We start from the raw sequence: 16,093 nt of genomic DNA on the forward strand, positions 1-16,093 counted from the left end.
TGCATACATTTTGGTTTGTCCTATGCAAAGTTTCTTTCTCACTGATTTCAGTCTGGGTCCATTTTTTACGGCTTGTTCGGTATAGTTTCGAATATCACTTATTTTCGCCTTGATCAGTTTCGACAGTTCCGCGAATTCTATCTTATCTCTTGAGTTGGACACCTTCATCTTTTGTTATTTCTTTATTAAGTCCTTTGTTACTTGGGAGAGCTTGCCTACTGGTTGCCTTGGTGCCTTGCCTCCCACTTGTGGCGCCTAATATGCCTCCACACAAATGCATGAATATCGATAAGGCCGGGCACATTGCATACACCCCTCGCCCTCGGTCGCACTGTCTACTTATTTTATACGTATATGTAAGCCGACCTGCTCAAGAACCACAAAAAAAAAAAAAAAAAAAAAGACTGGGATGGACAGAGTAAACCGTACTTTTCTTTTTGCTGGTCACTTTTTATTAATATTACCGTGAGTCACATTTTTTTTTTTTTATTAACCGTGCACAAACACCAAAGAGCTGCGACTGTGCAGCATCTGGCGCGTGCCCACGCGGAAGGAAGAAAACGTGCGCTGCAAGAATCTCCCCTCGTGGGTGCGTGCCGCTGTTCTGAAGAAACAGCTCCGATATACTGGCTGAAACCTATGCGCGCAAGTGTGCAAGAACTCGGTAGCTTCCGCTTTCCACCAGAAGCCAGCCATCAAGGACCTCCGTTCAGACTCGGCGAAAGGTCACTTTCTAGGGTGGGTAAGCGTCTCGTCACTTCCATCATTTGTCCGAAATGGCACCATTATCGAGAACGGACCTACGATGATCAGCACCACGTACAAAACCTAGCACTATACGGTAAGCTTCAGACCCAGTACTTTTCATAAGCTTAGGCTTTCTTTTCTGCACGTATAGGCGCGGGGTTATGAGCGGCAGTGCTGCGGGGGCTACCATGCACGCATGCATATACATTTTACCTACCTTTCTTAGGTTCCTGCTCAGGAGCAACTCTATATGCAATCAAAATGTTTCACTGATGCTCTGAGAGATTTATTATTTTTTTTTTCAGAAACAAACGGGACCCTTTGTAACACAACAATGTCCATAACAGAGCACAAGTGCCTCATATTTCATTTTTCGAACTCCAAGATCCCTAACTTTGCGTTGTGACTGGGAGCATCACATGGAGATGAAAACAGGTCATTGCAGCATTATGTCCTCTGCAACAAACCCGCTGACATCATTGCGGCTGAGGACTGCTTCCTTCGTAGCAAAATGTCCTTCAAGTTGACGTGGACTTTCTCTTTGTTGGCCACAGGCACGGAATTGAAGCAAAACCTGTTCGAGAACGAGGAATAGAGAGAATCAGTGACAAGAATGCAGAGCCCCGCGCCGGCAGCCGCCATTAAAGGCCAACTGCAACAAGAACATTTTCGGTGCCGTATAAAGCAGCTTCAGATAGTGTATACATAGAGAATCATCCATGCAAATTCTTACGTTTGAGATAAGAGTGCATGTGCCACTAAAAGCACGTAAAAAACAGACGTTTTCGCTAATGTAAAACGCCGCCATAGGTGGTGTCCAAAACCCGATGTCTATGAAGTGTTTGTCTCCCGAAATCACTTCCGCCGCATGCAACGAGCAAAAGCGTAACATTCAAGATCCGCACTTTAAATCCAGAGGGTGCCAGCCTATGGGGCATGCATTTGGACACCACCTATTTCTGCTCACTGGAAGTGACGCATGTCTCAGAATGCACGGCTCCTCTGCATGACCTCCAAGATTTGGTGCCGCCCGTGGCGCACCAAAAAATCTCGGAGGCGACGTGCTGGGCTGCTTTAGTAGTGTGTACAACTCAATTATAACAATATTAGCAAAAGTGAAATTTCGTTGCGGTTAGCCTTTAAACGAGCCATGCGCCTCGGCGGATGAGAGGCAGAAGGCACGTGACACTATGTTAAAGAGCCCTACAATACTCCTTTTCCGGCTACAATATTTGCTCTAGCAGTGGTGGAACAGCAATTTCACCTTTCGGCGCAGGTCCTGGCGCAGCAGTGAGCACTTTTGGCGCAGGGTCCAATACACGTGTGCTTATCATATACCATGCAAATTCTAACTGATATAGTCGATATGTTGTGGAGACGGGTTTTCGAGGGGCTTATCCTGCAAGCGCGCTCAGCAAAGGAAGCGACGCTCCTCGACACCGCGACGCAAAAAGGGCGCAACGGCCGCGTTCGTCGATACGGCGCAAAGACACCACAGACAGTTCGTCAACAAAAGCGTGTTTATTAACCCAGGATGCAACACAGTACGACAGTCACGGCTCGTGCGCAAAGGCTCACCGCAAGACCGATCAGTACGCGCGCCTGCACTGACCATGACATCGCTCAATATACTAATGTCATGCCATTCACATTAGGGAGTTTTTGAATAGGGGCCGCAAAGGTTTTGCAGCCGCAAGAAAGAAAAAAATAGCGTTGGCGCCATTGCGCATGCGTGAGACTCAAATAGGGTTTAGCGTTTGCGTCGGCGACTATTTCACCGAAATGGCGCAGCGATCCAAGCTCGACGCAAAACTTTTGCGTCGACAAACATGCCCTCACCCATCGAAGTGGCCGTGTACCACCTTCGACCTCATTCGCTAATACTATTTTAAACTATGCACCGCGTGCGATTCTGACCGCAAAAAGCCCCGCTATCACCCATACACATCGAAAAAGTTTAACTTTAAGCCTTGAATGTGACATCCTCCTTCGGTAGACTCCGTGGTGCCAGGCATATAGTTTCTCACTATACATATATACATATTGTGAGAAACTCTATAGTCAGGCCTCTGCTTACTTCTATGATGGTGATGATAGCGTGCTGTTGGTTTTGATTTCAGTTTCGCTAGCTGCGAAGCATTTACGGAAGGATGGATTCACTCTTATGCCTGCTTTGGCGCAGGATGGCGCAAGGGCCCGCTCTCGATGCAGTATGGCGCAATTGGTGCAGCTGTTCCACCACTACTCTAGATCTATTCCCAGCACGTCAAAGAAAGAGCAACAGTAATTATGGTAACTCACACAAACCCAAGTTATGTCAGATATATCTTGCATAATGCTAACCATACACACGCATTTGGGTTTCCGCCACCATCGTGAAGGGTAGACGTGCGGGCGAGCGCAGGAAGTCTGTGGACCACGCGGGCTCTTTACAGGACGCGCGCCGACCGTCGTTCGCATTTCACACTAATTGTGACAGTGAAGTGCAGCTAAAATGAATGCGTACATCACACATGGATAGCTATCCATTTTGCACACACATGAGCTGACGCAGCGTGAGCTGTGCGTCATATCCCAGCATGCCACCTTATTTTTTCAAGTAATTTGCTCTGATGGAATTAGACACGACGCAAGACTGGACAAAATTTGTAGCTCGCGCAGCCAAGGCCTTTTCCCGTCGCCGCCTTTTCTTTATTTTTTTTTTACATAACGACGCCTTCATGGTCCAAGCACGGGAACATGCGAAAATCTACCAATCCTGTTGCTCGGAACCAAGCTAGCGTTCCTATGGGCATATGTAGCGAACATGCTATTTTGTACGCCAGAACACCGCGGCAAACTCAATGAGACTAATAGCAGAACCCGCAGGGCCCCAAACTTCCTACGCGCGTCCTGCGCTCGCCCTAATGTCTACCCTTCACGATGGTGGCAGGAACCCTGTGTGCGCACAGGGTTGTTGGGATTATGCAAGGGGTCCGTCCACCGTCAGAGAAAAATACAGCCAAATAAGAGTTACCCTCAACTCGAATTTTCGCGGCTCTAGCTGTCATATTTCACTTTCTCATGACATCACAGGGTGGCACCAGTAGCAGCAGGGCACAGCGGAAGTCTGTGCGCCATAGTTACCAAGCCTGCTTAGATTGTTGATAGCCTTCCCATGGCCTTCGCGATCGGGCGACGCGCGGTCCGATCTCGAACGCCGTGGCGTCACTGCTATGATTACAGCGCGCGCCCGATCGTGAAGACCATGGCGTCGCTCCCATGGTTATTACAGCTTTTGTGAGGCGACTGTTGACGCACCATGTACTCTGTATGTTCATGCGCCTGTCGATGTAAAATTTCTAAGGCATGTGCCGTCTTTAACTGCATAGTTTTTTAAGGATATAAATTCTTTCACCACCGACATCATAGGTGCGCTCTCGCAACGGTTTACAGAAAGCTCAGTCTGGCGCACTCTCATGTCGCGCTGGGCCCGGGCTAGTATTACGGACATTGACAAATTTTGTAACGGTGGCATTTTAAGCCAATCAGGGAGGCCGTAGCAGCCGCCTGGGCCAATCAGAGCTGACAAGGTGGCGAACTCGACAACATGGCCGAATGTATATGTCCAGAATATCACGCCCGGTTGCTATTCAGGTTTTTACAAAGGTGTTTGATCGTATGGGACGGCGCATAGCGCCCAACTTATTGACAGGGTATTCCGATTCCGTCTGATCAGGCCACCACTAAAGAGTTTGAGCTTGCCCGTAAGCGTACTGAAGCTGTTTGGCGTGCAAAACCGTACTGGTGACGCCATCTCGTGACACTGAAGAGAACTACAGCACGCAGACACAGAAACGGCCAAGTGCTATCTTTCTACTAGTGCAAATGCGTCGGCAGCAACTATCATTAGGGTGCACTGGTCTTTAGTTCTTTTCCCTTCTGCGACAACAATGAGGCATCACAAATGTTCAACAGGTGTTGCAGTTGAAGAAATTCTCAGAAGTCGCTGCCAGTGCTCCGCTAACGTCGTCCGTCAAAAGGTGCGGCTACGGTAGGGTGGCTAGAACACCCTCGCTACGGGTTGTCATGGGAAGGCCACAATGGGAAGACAGCTTCCCTACGTCTGAATGAAAGCCGCGTTTTGATTGGAAGCAGCATAACTCCTCGCTGGGTGAGTGAAATACGGAAGGCTAGGCCTCTTTTTTTTTCATCTGCTTTTATCTTGAATTTGCAAGATAAATAACTTTTCATTGTCCGCGTCAATTTTCATAATTTGTTTTGCATTCACCTAAAGAAAAAAAAAAAAAAACGCGTTGTGATGCATAACATGGCGGGCGAAACATGGTCGCACGGACTCTAAGCTTCCAAGCAAGCGCCGACGCGTCGTTAGAAGGGCTTCAGTTTTGAACAAGGCTGTGTTTATTAATAGTTAAAGCCACGGAGGAAGGAAACTAAGGAGAGGCCCTGACGTCACTCTTTGTGAAGCAAAAGTGAAGCCGGAATTTGGCGTTGCTCATGGCGATGCTCCGCCTTTTGGGCCACCCTCCTCTCTTGTTTACATCTTCCGCGAAACCACGCCGCGCTGCGCGTGGTGTCGCGCGCGGAGCGCGCGCGCTCGCGCAACATCTGGCAGAGCACGGTGCAAGTAACACAGCGCAACAAGACACGGTGACTAACGCAAACCCGCCCACTCAGCGCCTTTGCCACGGCCCGAAACCTACCAGAGCAACACGTGTGAGCGCTCAAAACCATAACAACGCCGCCATTGTGGCCCAAAAGGCGTGGCCATACAAAAAAAAAAAAAAAAGCAGCAAAAAAATGAGAACCTACTACGTCATTTCCGCCACACTTTTCTCCTAGCGCGCGGAGGGGGTAGGGCCTCTCCTTAGTTTCCTTCCTCCGTGGTTAAAGCTCAACCACAACCACGGGATTTTCCGCGAAGGCGACAAGCGCCAAGCTCGCCCTCTGTTGCTGGGGCCGATCTGTTGCCGTCGCTAATTTTTGGCCATCCAGGGGCGTTATTCCGGACATTCTCAAGTCCCGCCATATCGTAAAATGTTGTAATGGCGCCATTTTCAGCCAATAGGCTGTAGCAGCCCTCTGAACCAATCGGAGCTGACAAGATGGCGAATTCAACACTATGGGAGAATCCGACAATGTCAAGAATAGCGCCCCAGAAACTTTCGCTTGTCTGGAAATCCGTGCGAAGACTTCAACCAGTTACCGTGATTGCACATCAACACGACAGCACCTATAGTCGGATACAACTTTAGAAAAAAGGGGGCGTTTACACCTCCGAGGCGGATGCACACGAACATCCACCAATGGGCGCGCACTCTGGACCGACATCATGCGCCAGGCGGCCGGTGACCACCCGTCGGAGAAGATGGCCGCCAGGCCTTCGAACTGGGCGAAGTCTCGTCAGCTGTGCGCGTCAACGCCTCGTCACAGTGAATTCCCAAACTGTTTGTGTCTATCATGCCGGAAATATTACTGCGAGCTTACGATGCGGCATTTGTGCCGCGTGCGTTTATTCCAAGCCATGATCCGCCGAAGAAACATTGAAGCGAGCATCGATGACGCTGCACTACGCTTTGCCTGAAAACAGGATCCCACGGCCACCGCTGCAAACACACATTCTGCTTGTTTGTTCCATGTCTGTTTTATTTCGCTCCCGAGTGAAGTTACGACGAGAAAAGTTTGCCAAAGTCTGGTGCCTACTGTCAGTGGTGGGTGTGTTCGTGTACTGTGTCGCTGCGTTTCTCGTCGGACGGGGTGAAGTGATGGAGCAAAACCATTCTCAGGAGAAATGAGAAAAGCGTGCGCGCATGAAACAAACCTACGAGCGTCTCAACAGAAAATATTTGCAAAAGAAGCCTCCAACGCAAAGATTTGTCGCCGTCAACTTAGCGTGAACGATCGTTTTCAGTAGTGAGATGGCCGGCGGTGTTCGTGCGCTGTGTGGCACCGTCGATTGATTGCTTTCCACCAGTGCTCACCGCGCGCGCAAGCTGTAGAATGCGTGGTGTGGCACAGTCACGCATAAGTTGTGTTGCCAGCGCTCGATATGGTTTCCCACAACATAGCTTCGCGCTGCTTTTCAATTCTTGTGATATATTGCAATTAAAAATTCCCAAGACAGTGTTAAGAGAACGGTTAAAAAAAAAGAACATACGAGAAGGTGGGCACAGCAACTTGTGAACCCGCTCCTATAATACCTCTACCCAGGTCTGTTTGTAAATGTGTGTTTTCTTGCGTCTGTCATTTTTTTTATTTCCCACATTTCTTTAGATTTGAGTTTTTCTTAGTTTTCGCGTTTGTGTACCTGATTCCATGCATGTTTGCGCATACTCTTATTTCTGTCCTTTTATTTTATATTAGCATTTGTTTTTGCTAGTTTTCTTTCAGCAAAGTCCTTACACATTTTCATTAACGAATCTCATTCAGAGCACTAACTCCTGTACACTGCAGGGCTGGCCTCTTCCATCTCATTAAAACCTTTCTCACTGGTCCACCTCGTCTTCTCAATCTGCCTACTCGCTGTGTTTTCTGTCCTTCCTTCTTGTGTTGTTGCTTCACTGTGATAACCAACTTGCTCAAAACAAATTTTGATCGCCTATGAAAACAAAGGTTTAGAGATACATTTTCTTAAAAGCGTCATGTGGGTTGCACAGCAACTTTGCCTCTTACCTCTGTTCATGTTTATGCATCAGTACATGTGGCAGCTCGCCAGAAGTGCACATGAAAGGCTGCATATTGCGAAGCAACATCTTTCTATGCTGTTGCATTTTTCATGCATTCAGTCTTAGTAAACAGACGGTTTCGCTGCCCATCACATATGATGGTAAAGGTTTTCAACACGAATAACATTGTGCAGTGGGGAGTCATTTCCTGTCTGACGCTTTCGTCGTTGCAAAGGCATTTTTCTGTGAATGGAGCCCAGCGAAGCAGTGCACTGAGAGCTTTTGCAACTGTCACCATTTATTACTTCACAAATGTCATTGTCTGAACCTGGCTATCCATCACTATGCCGATGGCTTGTGAATTAAATAATTGCCTCAATAAAACACATTCAACTTCACTCAGCATTTTTTAGTACAAACAATGCTAGCAGAGCTATTCAGGGTGAATAATTGTGCTTACATTGGTGTTACTTGCCCGGTCGGATAAACAAATACAACAATGGCTGTGGCATGACTGTGATTTGATGTGCAGACTGTGAACGGTGCCTTTCAAGCGTGCCCTCAATTACTGCTATGAATAGTTACCCGAATGAGTATATTGGGCCTAACTAAGCTAATGATGTTTGATAATTGTTCTTATTCGCAAAACTTGCCTGGGCCAGGTAACTAAAATAAGCAATGCCACCACATGAATGTGTTTTTACATGCAAGCTGCCAACAATGGCTGTCATTTTCGCGTTGATTGCTGCCGTTTTACCAACAGTGGTGACAGCTTGACTGCGCTTTGACGTGCAGACTGCTAATGGTGCCTTTCAAGCGTGCCCTCGACTACCCATATGAGTTACCCATATGAGTATATTGGGCCTAACTAAGCTAATGATGTTTGATAATTGTTCTTATTCGCAAAACTTGCCTGGGCCAGGTAACCAAAATAAGCAATGCCACCACATGAATGTGTTTTTGCATGCAAGCTGCCAACAGTGGCTGTCATTTTCGCGTTGATTGCTGCCGTTTCACCAACAGTGGTGACAGCTTGACTGCGCTTTGACGTGCAGACTGCTAATGGTGCCTTTCAAACGTGCCCTCGACTACTGCTATGAATAGTTACCCGAATGAGTATATTGGGCCTAACTAAGCTAATGATGTTTGATAATTGTTCTTATTCGCAAAACTTGCCTGGGCCCGGTAACTAAAATAAGCAATGCCACCACATGAATGTGCTTTTGCATGCAAGCTGCCAACAGTGGCTGTCATTTTCGCATTGATTGCTGCCGTTTCACCAACAGTGGTGACAGCTTGACTGCGCTTTGACGTGCAGACTGCTAGTGGTGCCTTTCAAGCGTGCCCTCGACTACACTCTAAGAAAAGTTTACACCCTTTGGAGTGCCCCTTCTGCCACACAACAATAATCGTCATCTGCTTTGACGTGTTTCCTTTCTTTAACGCTGCGAGCCTGGTGCTTTCCAGTAACGAACGGCATGCACGTTATCAGCATGATAGCATTCCTGGCAGGAAAGTAGCGGGCGCGGCGTTTTCAAGAAAGGAAACTCATCAAGGCAGATGACGATTATTGTTGTGTGGTAGAAGACATCCAAAGGGTGTAAACTTTTCTTAGAGTGTACTGCTATGAATGGCTACTCGAATGAGTATTTTGGGCCTCACTAAGCTAATGATGCTTGATAATTGTTGTCTTCGCATTACTTGCCTGGGCCAGATAACCAAAATAAACAGTGCAAACACATGAATGTGCTTTCGCGTACAGGCTGCTAAGAGTGGCTGTCAATTTCACGTTGACTACTGCTTTTTTGTGTGAAGCTGGATAATGGCTGCTCGAACGAGCATTTTGGGCCCCACATATTTATTCAGGGTTAATAATTGTATTTACATTGAGATTTTCCAGCATTTCAGCACGTTTCCATGCCAATACTTATATTGAGCACGATCTGTGCAGGACATTGCTTTTTCTGAACTGGGCTTCCATTAAAAGGAATGTGTCACCAAATGAACTGCTTATTTATTTGAGAGGTCACGACAGAATGCTTGGCTGCTGCGAACCCACCGGCAAAATTTGGGTAGCCCTAATAAGGGCTGTTCTTTCGTTAATAAGAAGCTGTTATTCTTCATTGAGTGGCTCAATGCCAGAAAGCTCGCAGTCGGAGTCGCTTTCTTCACTGTCATCTTCACCGAGCTGGATGATGATGGGTTGGATATGGTCACTCCCAGATGTATCAAGCCTGAACTTTGCCTCCAGATCCATCACGTGGTGAATGTTCTTCTTCCAGTCTTCCGCCGTTACATGCTTGATTTTTTCCCTCAAGACGTCTTCGACCATGGACAGCTTGAAATTTCTGTTGTCCGCAGCGATGCAATTTTTCACCTTTGCCCACACGAGCTCAATAGGATTAAATTCGCAGTGGTACGGTGGGAGCCTCAGTACAATGCAACCGGCCCTTTCAGCTGCATTGTCTACGATGTAGCTCAGAAAGCGTGGCTTTACAGATGCTACCAACTCAAGCAGCTGCTTTTTAACCATCCTTTGGCTGTAGGTGATGTATTTGCTTTTGAGCCACTCCTGTATTTTTTCCTTCTTCCAAGCTGTTGTCGGTAATTTCTCTTCTTGCCGGGGATGATAAGGTGCATTGTCCAAAACAATGACGCTACCAGCAGACAACTTCTGCAGAACGTTATTAAACCATCCCTCGAAGCGATTGCCGTCCATTTCTTCGTGGTAGTCGGCCGTTTTTTGGCCTCGGAATATATTTAAGCACCCGTCGACGAAGCCATCCTCCGATGGCTGCCGATGTGCGTCACAATCAGGCGCTGGCCTTTCCCAGAAGGTTGTTTCAAACCCGTCGACAGACCATTTGCTCGCGCATATAGGCGTCCGCGCTTCTGCACCACGGTGTCTGTCCACACGATCGACCGAGTGTGTCCCGCCGTCACCCATGTCTCGTCCAGGAAAAAGATCTTTCGGTCTTCCGCCCGGTAGCGTTCCACGTCACGAAGGTAGCGATTCCGCCATTCAGCTATGTCATCCCGGTCGATAAGCAGTGAATTGCGGCTCCTCTTCTCGTGCTTGAATCCGATCTCGACAAGCAGACAACGCACAGTACACCACTCGTTAGTTATCTTCTCGACCGTCGGTATCTCGTTGCGGCGAAAGAAATCGTGCACACACGACCTCAGCGCGCACAACGTGAAGCTGTCATACTTCATGCTGCGTCTTCTTTTCTCCGCATTTCGTGGACGCTTTCGCGAGGGCGTCGACAGTTTGCCACCCGAAATATACGATGCTTTGTCCTCCCTCCTCACCTTGAACACTGTGCTTTCGCTGACACCGAGCATCTCGGTGACAAACTTGGTCGTGGCCTCCACGCTGTGTTCAGGCTTCCTGTTACGCCAATACGTGTAGCAGTGGAGGATCATATTGCGTGAATCGCTGTTCAGGATGTGGCCACTCTTGTTCTTGTCGAGGATCCTTGGTGGTGTGGACATCGAGGCTACACAAGGCTCGTTTGCCAACAAAGAACTGCATTCCGATGTCACCTCGTTGGGCTCCATGTCAGAAAACTCGCACGGAATGCCTTGCGCGAACTGGCGAGATTTCAGGCTCGCAAAAAAAAAAAGGAAAAAATTTGTGAAACACAAAACCAAAAAATATAAATTTTATGCTATTTAACACCATGAGTGTTTATTTAATACGATGAATGAAGCATTTTTGTACCTTTCCTGCCTCGAGTATTCACGCCCCAGGTTTGTAATGGTTGCGATAAATGCATTGTTTTATATAAGTACTTGTCCAATAGCAACTGATTCATTTTAAGCTAGGGAAAAGAGTAGTAAATGTGCCGTGTACATGTAAACAAGCGCAATAGCCATGCAGAGCTGCTCTTTCTACTTTTGTCACTTGCAATGAAGCGAAAGAGCAGACGACAGGAAGCATTGTGGAAGGCACGGGGTTATTTTTTTGTCGTGATCCGGCATGTGCTGTAGCACATGAGAGCTCTACTAAACCAGTCATCAAAATACAAAAGTCTTTGTTTATATCGAGAATTGCGCGTTTCAGAAGCACGATTTTTTAGCGGGATTATTTTAGTCGCGGAGGCAATCGGCTGTCGCGCTTCGGTCGTCTGGGCGGGGCCAGCGGGGCCTCCCCTTTTTTCTAAAGTTGTATCCAACTATAGGCATTCCACTTCGATTTGAATTCTTGGTACTTGCTCTCCGCCACGAGAGTAAGAAATAAGTGGCAAAATCAGCCTTCGGTTAGTCTCATATAACGCTGATGATCGGCGATGTTTTGTCATTATTACTTAGATCAGCTGTGTGTTTTGACGCTGTTTGGCCTTAGGCGCCACCGAGAGCCGCAGAAGTGTTTCGATTCCTACCACGTGGCGCCACAGCATTTGATGCAGACAATGCAGAACGCGATACTAGTGTAGTGTGAGCAAGAAGTGGACACAGAAGAGAACACGAACACGTGTCTGAGCGCCATGTCTGTGAGTTCATGTTTTCTTCAGTGTCCACGTCTAACATGCGCTACACTAGTATTCCAAGATGACGTACTAACCGGCCCGCATTTCGCAACTGGCTTACTAAAACTAGGTCTAGTATACTTTGGCTAGAACGTTGGCCTCGCGGCACGTTCGCAATATATTTACGGGCGTATGACTGTACTTGACCGGGTAACAATGGGAATCTAAGACTTTTCGCAATGTCATGACCATGCCCCACCACCGGGCCCCAAACCAAGACGTGACAAGGTCTGCCCATCACATCGCTCAAATATTGCGTGCATATAGCTGCTGCCTTATTTATTTATTCTTAAGGTTGCCCTTGGGCATAATTTACGACACAGCCCAACTGCCACACAGTGTTAAACCGCTCAGTTTCAGCTAATTTAGACATAAAGTAACCTATGTGTACACCCACTCCTGCCTTAGCCCTGACGGGCTGCAGTATGTATAAATAAAAAGAAATAAATAAAAAAAAATACAAAAATGGGCGACATATTTCACCAACAGTCTTTTTGCCTGTTAATCTCTTTACTAATTTCAAACAAGCGCGTAAGTAAATTTCGCAAGTTTGTTTACATTTGTATTGCCAGTAGACATGCTACGTATGTGTTCGTTATTTGTGGCCATGCTGTACAGGCCACAAATTAAAATTATTTGCATTTATTCATGAAAATACTTCTTAAATACGTTTTCTTGGAAAGAGTAAAGCTGCTACACTGCGACTTTCTACATTTTTGCCAAGAAAGCACGGGCAAAATAATGTAAGACTTCGTGAAATATCTATTCAGATCTGTCTCGACAAAGCAGGGGGTGTATTCCGTAAGAGTCCATCCAGTGGAATGTCCATTTTGGCTGCCGCTGATTGGCTGGAGTTGTACGAGCGAGACGGAGAAAGATGCCCCCAGCCAGTCTTTTTCTCGCTCGTACAACTCCAACCAAGTAGCGGCGGCCGAAATGGGCAGTCCACTAGGTGGACTCTTACAGAATACGCACCCAGATTTATGTCGGGGAGAATGCGTTCGGTCACGCGGAACATCTTTGCCGGCCACTCGTACAGCTGTGACAAATAAAAAGCTCTTTTAGAACTCCACCAGGCATGGGCGCGGACAAACGAGGCTAAACGCCTTCCAGCGCTAGCTGGCCGTAGCTGCACTTGTAAGATTTTCCGAGAAGGAGGGGTCACGTGACGGGTGCTGATGAATTCCCGGGCCTCTCAGGCGGTCGACGGCTCGCGGAAAAGGAATGCGGTTTACCAGTAGCGGTATCACAAAAAATTCTCCCATGGCTCTAGCGCCAAATTTCCTTCAAAGTGAACACGTGTTTGTGCGCCAGTGAACCACCTTGTCTTAATTTCCCCCGCCTTCCAGCTTGTTACTCACGTCCCCACATTCGCTTTGCTCAGCCGCTGCTGCCTTGTGAACCATGGCAAGGTTACTGCTGCCATCCAAAATTTTTAACATATTCTGCGCGGCGGTCGGACAATACCCTTTATGACCATGTGCAGCCTTTTGATTTATGCACAAATTTAACTGGAAGCTTTAGCTTAAGTGTTGTCACCTATATACCTGTAAAATGAGTATTCGTTTTTCTCGGCACCACTACACCAAAGTTGACGAGGTTTGTTGCATTTAAAAGAAAAACTTCAAAATCTAGTGACTCTTGGTATCGAATTTTTTATTTAGGATCGTTAATTTTTTTTAACAATTGGCAAAAATCGCAAATTATCAGGAAATGAAACTATGAAGTTTACAACTCTGTAACTCAGCAATGAAAAATGATATCAAAATTTTGTGAATTGCATATAACAGTACATCTAAAGCGGACAAAATTGATATGTTACACATGAATCTCAAAAAATTTAGTAATGCGAAAATGCAGCTTTTGCAGAACCCTTGTACACAACGTAGCGAATTCATGTAATATTTAAACTGACATATGGAACTTATCCGCTTCGAATGATCTAATGTTTACTGTTTACAGAACCTCGATATCTGTTCTTGATGCAGAGCTATTCATTTGTAAACTTAGTGCTTCTATTTTTTAAACGTTCTTTTAACAAAATTCGGGCCCTAAATCGAAATTCCGCTTCCATCAGTCACTAGAATTTAACTGTCACTCAAACGTAACAAAATATTTCTTTAATATCGGTCCAGGGGTTATCTGAGAAAAAGCGTTTCTGCGTGTTACATGTATTTGAATAGGCCGCGTCGGAGTTGGGCCCGAGCTAAAGCTTGCTCTTAAAGGGCCCCTGAAAAGGTTCGGACGAATTTTGTAGATGCGTAGGGTACAATTTAAGTGAAGCGTTACGTATTAATGGAGCTACAAGCGATTACAAGTTACCCTCCTCCCTAGTCATACTTTTCCTCCTCAACTCGTTCGCCGAGCCAGCGGGGCTAAGCTCTGCCTTCACTGGTTCTGCGTCACGATGCAACGTCACATCGTCCACTTCCGGTTGTTTTGGAGCCCGCCCCCGTCCGCGCGAAACCTCTCCGCTAGCCGTTTGGCCTTCGACCGCAAGTGAGAGCTATCGAAGCAGCGTGCGTTGAGAGCATTCTTTCGTAGCGCCGAATGTGTCTGGTATTCCGTTAACCACGCACTAGCGGAACGTTTCGACTGAACGGTGGAAGCATAAACTCAAGCTGATGAAGGAACTTTAGCGTAGACGTACGTGAGCTGCCTGATCGGTCTCTACGGTCCAGCCACCCGTTGACGCAGAGCTTAACCAGCCAAAGAAATAGCTAATATTGCTCTAACCAAGTGTAAAACATTTTAAACATTTACAAAAACAACGTGTTAATGATTTCACTCCTGCGAAACATTTACACCAGCAGCAAAGAAGAATACATTTTGTTACTGCTACTGTGTCTGGTTGAGCTCTATGCCACCAGGTGACTGCACCGTGCAGACCATTACATTTGCGCTTCTGTTCATCCCCTGAAACGACACGCAAGGGTACAACAGGCCCGGTCCCCTTTGCGCTTGCGTTTACCTTAATACCGGACTCGCGAAACGCTATTGCGTTAGTGAACTTCCTGTGTAAAGTGACGGCCACAATCGCGCAAATCCTGGCGCCAATCGGATAGCGGCAGTCCGATGCGCTGCAGCCAGTTCGCTCGTCTACTGGCTTGCAGAGGGACACGATGTTGCTGCTTGACATATTGCCAGTCGCTACGTTTGCAGTCCACAACGCAACAAAGTCGAATCATAGCGCTCGCGAAAAGACAGACCGACACTGACGGCGGAGCTCTCGTCAAAGATGGAGCACGTTGTAACACAAGCAGACGACACTTGCTGTGTGCCGGAAGTGCTTAAGTGTACTGAAAAATTGTTCTTGTGCATTCCCTTTATGTTACTTTTTTATAAAAACAAATTAACTAACATTTCAACTATTACGAACATCATTTGTTTATGATAAAGATGGAAAAATTATCGATCACGCACCCTGGTCAGCCAATCGGATAGCTCGCCCCACTGACGTCATATGGGTGATTTGCGTCATATGGGTAGGGGTGGCTTAAAATTCCGCCATGCAGTGTGCTGCGATCGGCAGCGATGTCCATTTTTAAAACCTTATAGTAAATTACACGCTTTACGCAGAGTACTTAGATGCGTCAATGATCAGAAGGATCTACTCTAACGACTCAGTATGTTTGTAGAAAATCATGAAAATCGTTTCAGGGTCCCTTTAAAGGCCAACCACAATGCAATTTTCAACCGCTCAGTTTCAGTTAGTTTAGACATAAAGTAACCTATGTGTAAAATTCTACGCTTGAAATACGAGTGGGTGCATCACAAAACGCTAGCAAAGATTGATGTGTTTCAGGCCGAAACTGAAAACGCTGCCATTACCGCTCGCCGGAAGTGACGTATGACAGACAGTATAAAACCGCCATCCACTTCCCTTGCTTGTACCTTTCGCGTGTGTATCGGCGAACAGGTCCCGCACGTCTGCTAGCCACATAGTATGCTCCGTTAGTTGCTTCGTGTGCCGTGCCAACGCCATTGCGCGCCCGCGATGTTTTAATGCGAAGCAGTCTTCTCCGAGTCAAGCCGGTTTCCTGTATCTGGTGGTCTACGTTCAAAGCCTCGATGCATTCCGTTGCCGCTCGGAGATGAAGAGCGCATTGGGGTGACTAAGCTAAAGGCGAGGATACAGTCTTACGTAAC

The 16,093-nt window shown here is 47.0% G+C and overlaps 1 protein-coding gene across 2 annotated transcripts in view; it reads right to left on the reverse strand.

Annotated features, from left to right (window-relative positions):
* Positions 1–1,011: 1,011 nt before the first annotated feature.
* Positions 1,012–16,093, reverse strand: part of LOC126545554 (uncharacterized) — a 143,932-nt gene continuing 128,850 nt past the window's right edge. For both annotated transcript variants that reach the window (XM_050193472.3, XM_050193471.3), the window contains exon 19: positions 1,012–1,321. In XM_050193472.3, coding sequence (XP_050049429.1) covers positions 1,195–1,321 — 127 coding nt within the window. In that variant the 3' untranslated portion in view covers positions 1,012–1,194. The remainder of the gene's footprint in view (positions 1,322–16,093) is intronic.

This window comes from Dermacentor andersoni, chromosome 1, assembly GCF_023375885.2.
Source record: "Dermacentor andersoni chromosome 1, qqDerAnde1_hic_scaffold, whole genome shotgun sequence".
NCBI classification, from domain to species: domain Eukaryota; kingdom Metazoa; phylum Arthropoda; class Arachnida; order Ixodida; family Ixodidae; genus Dermacentor; species Dermacentor andersoni.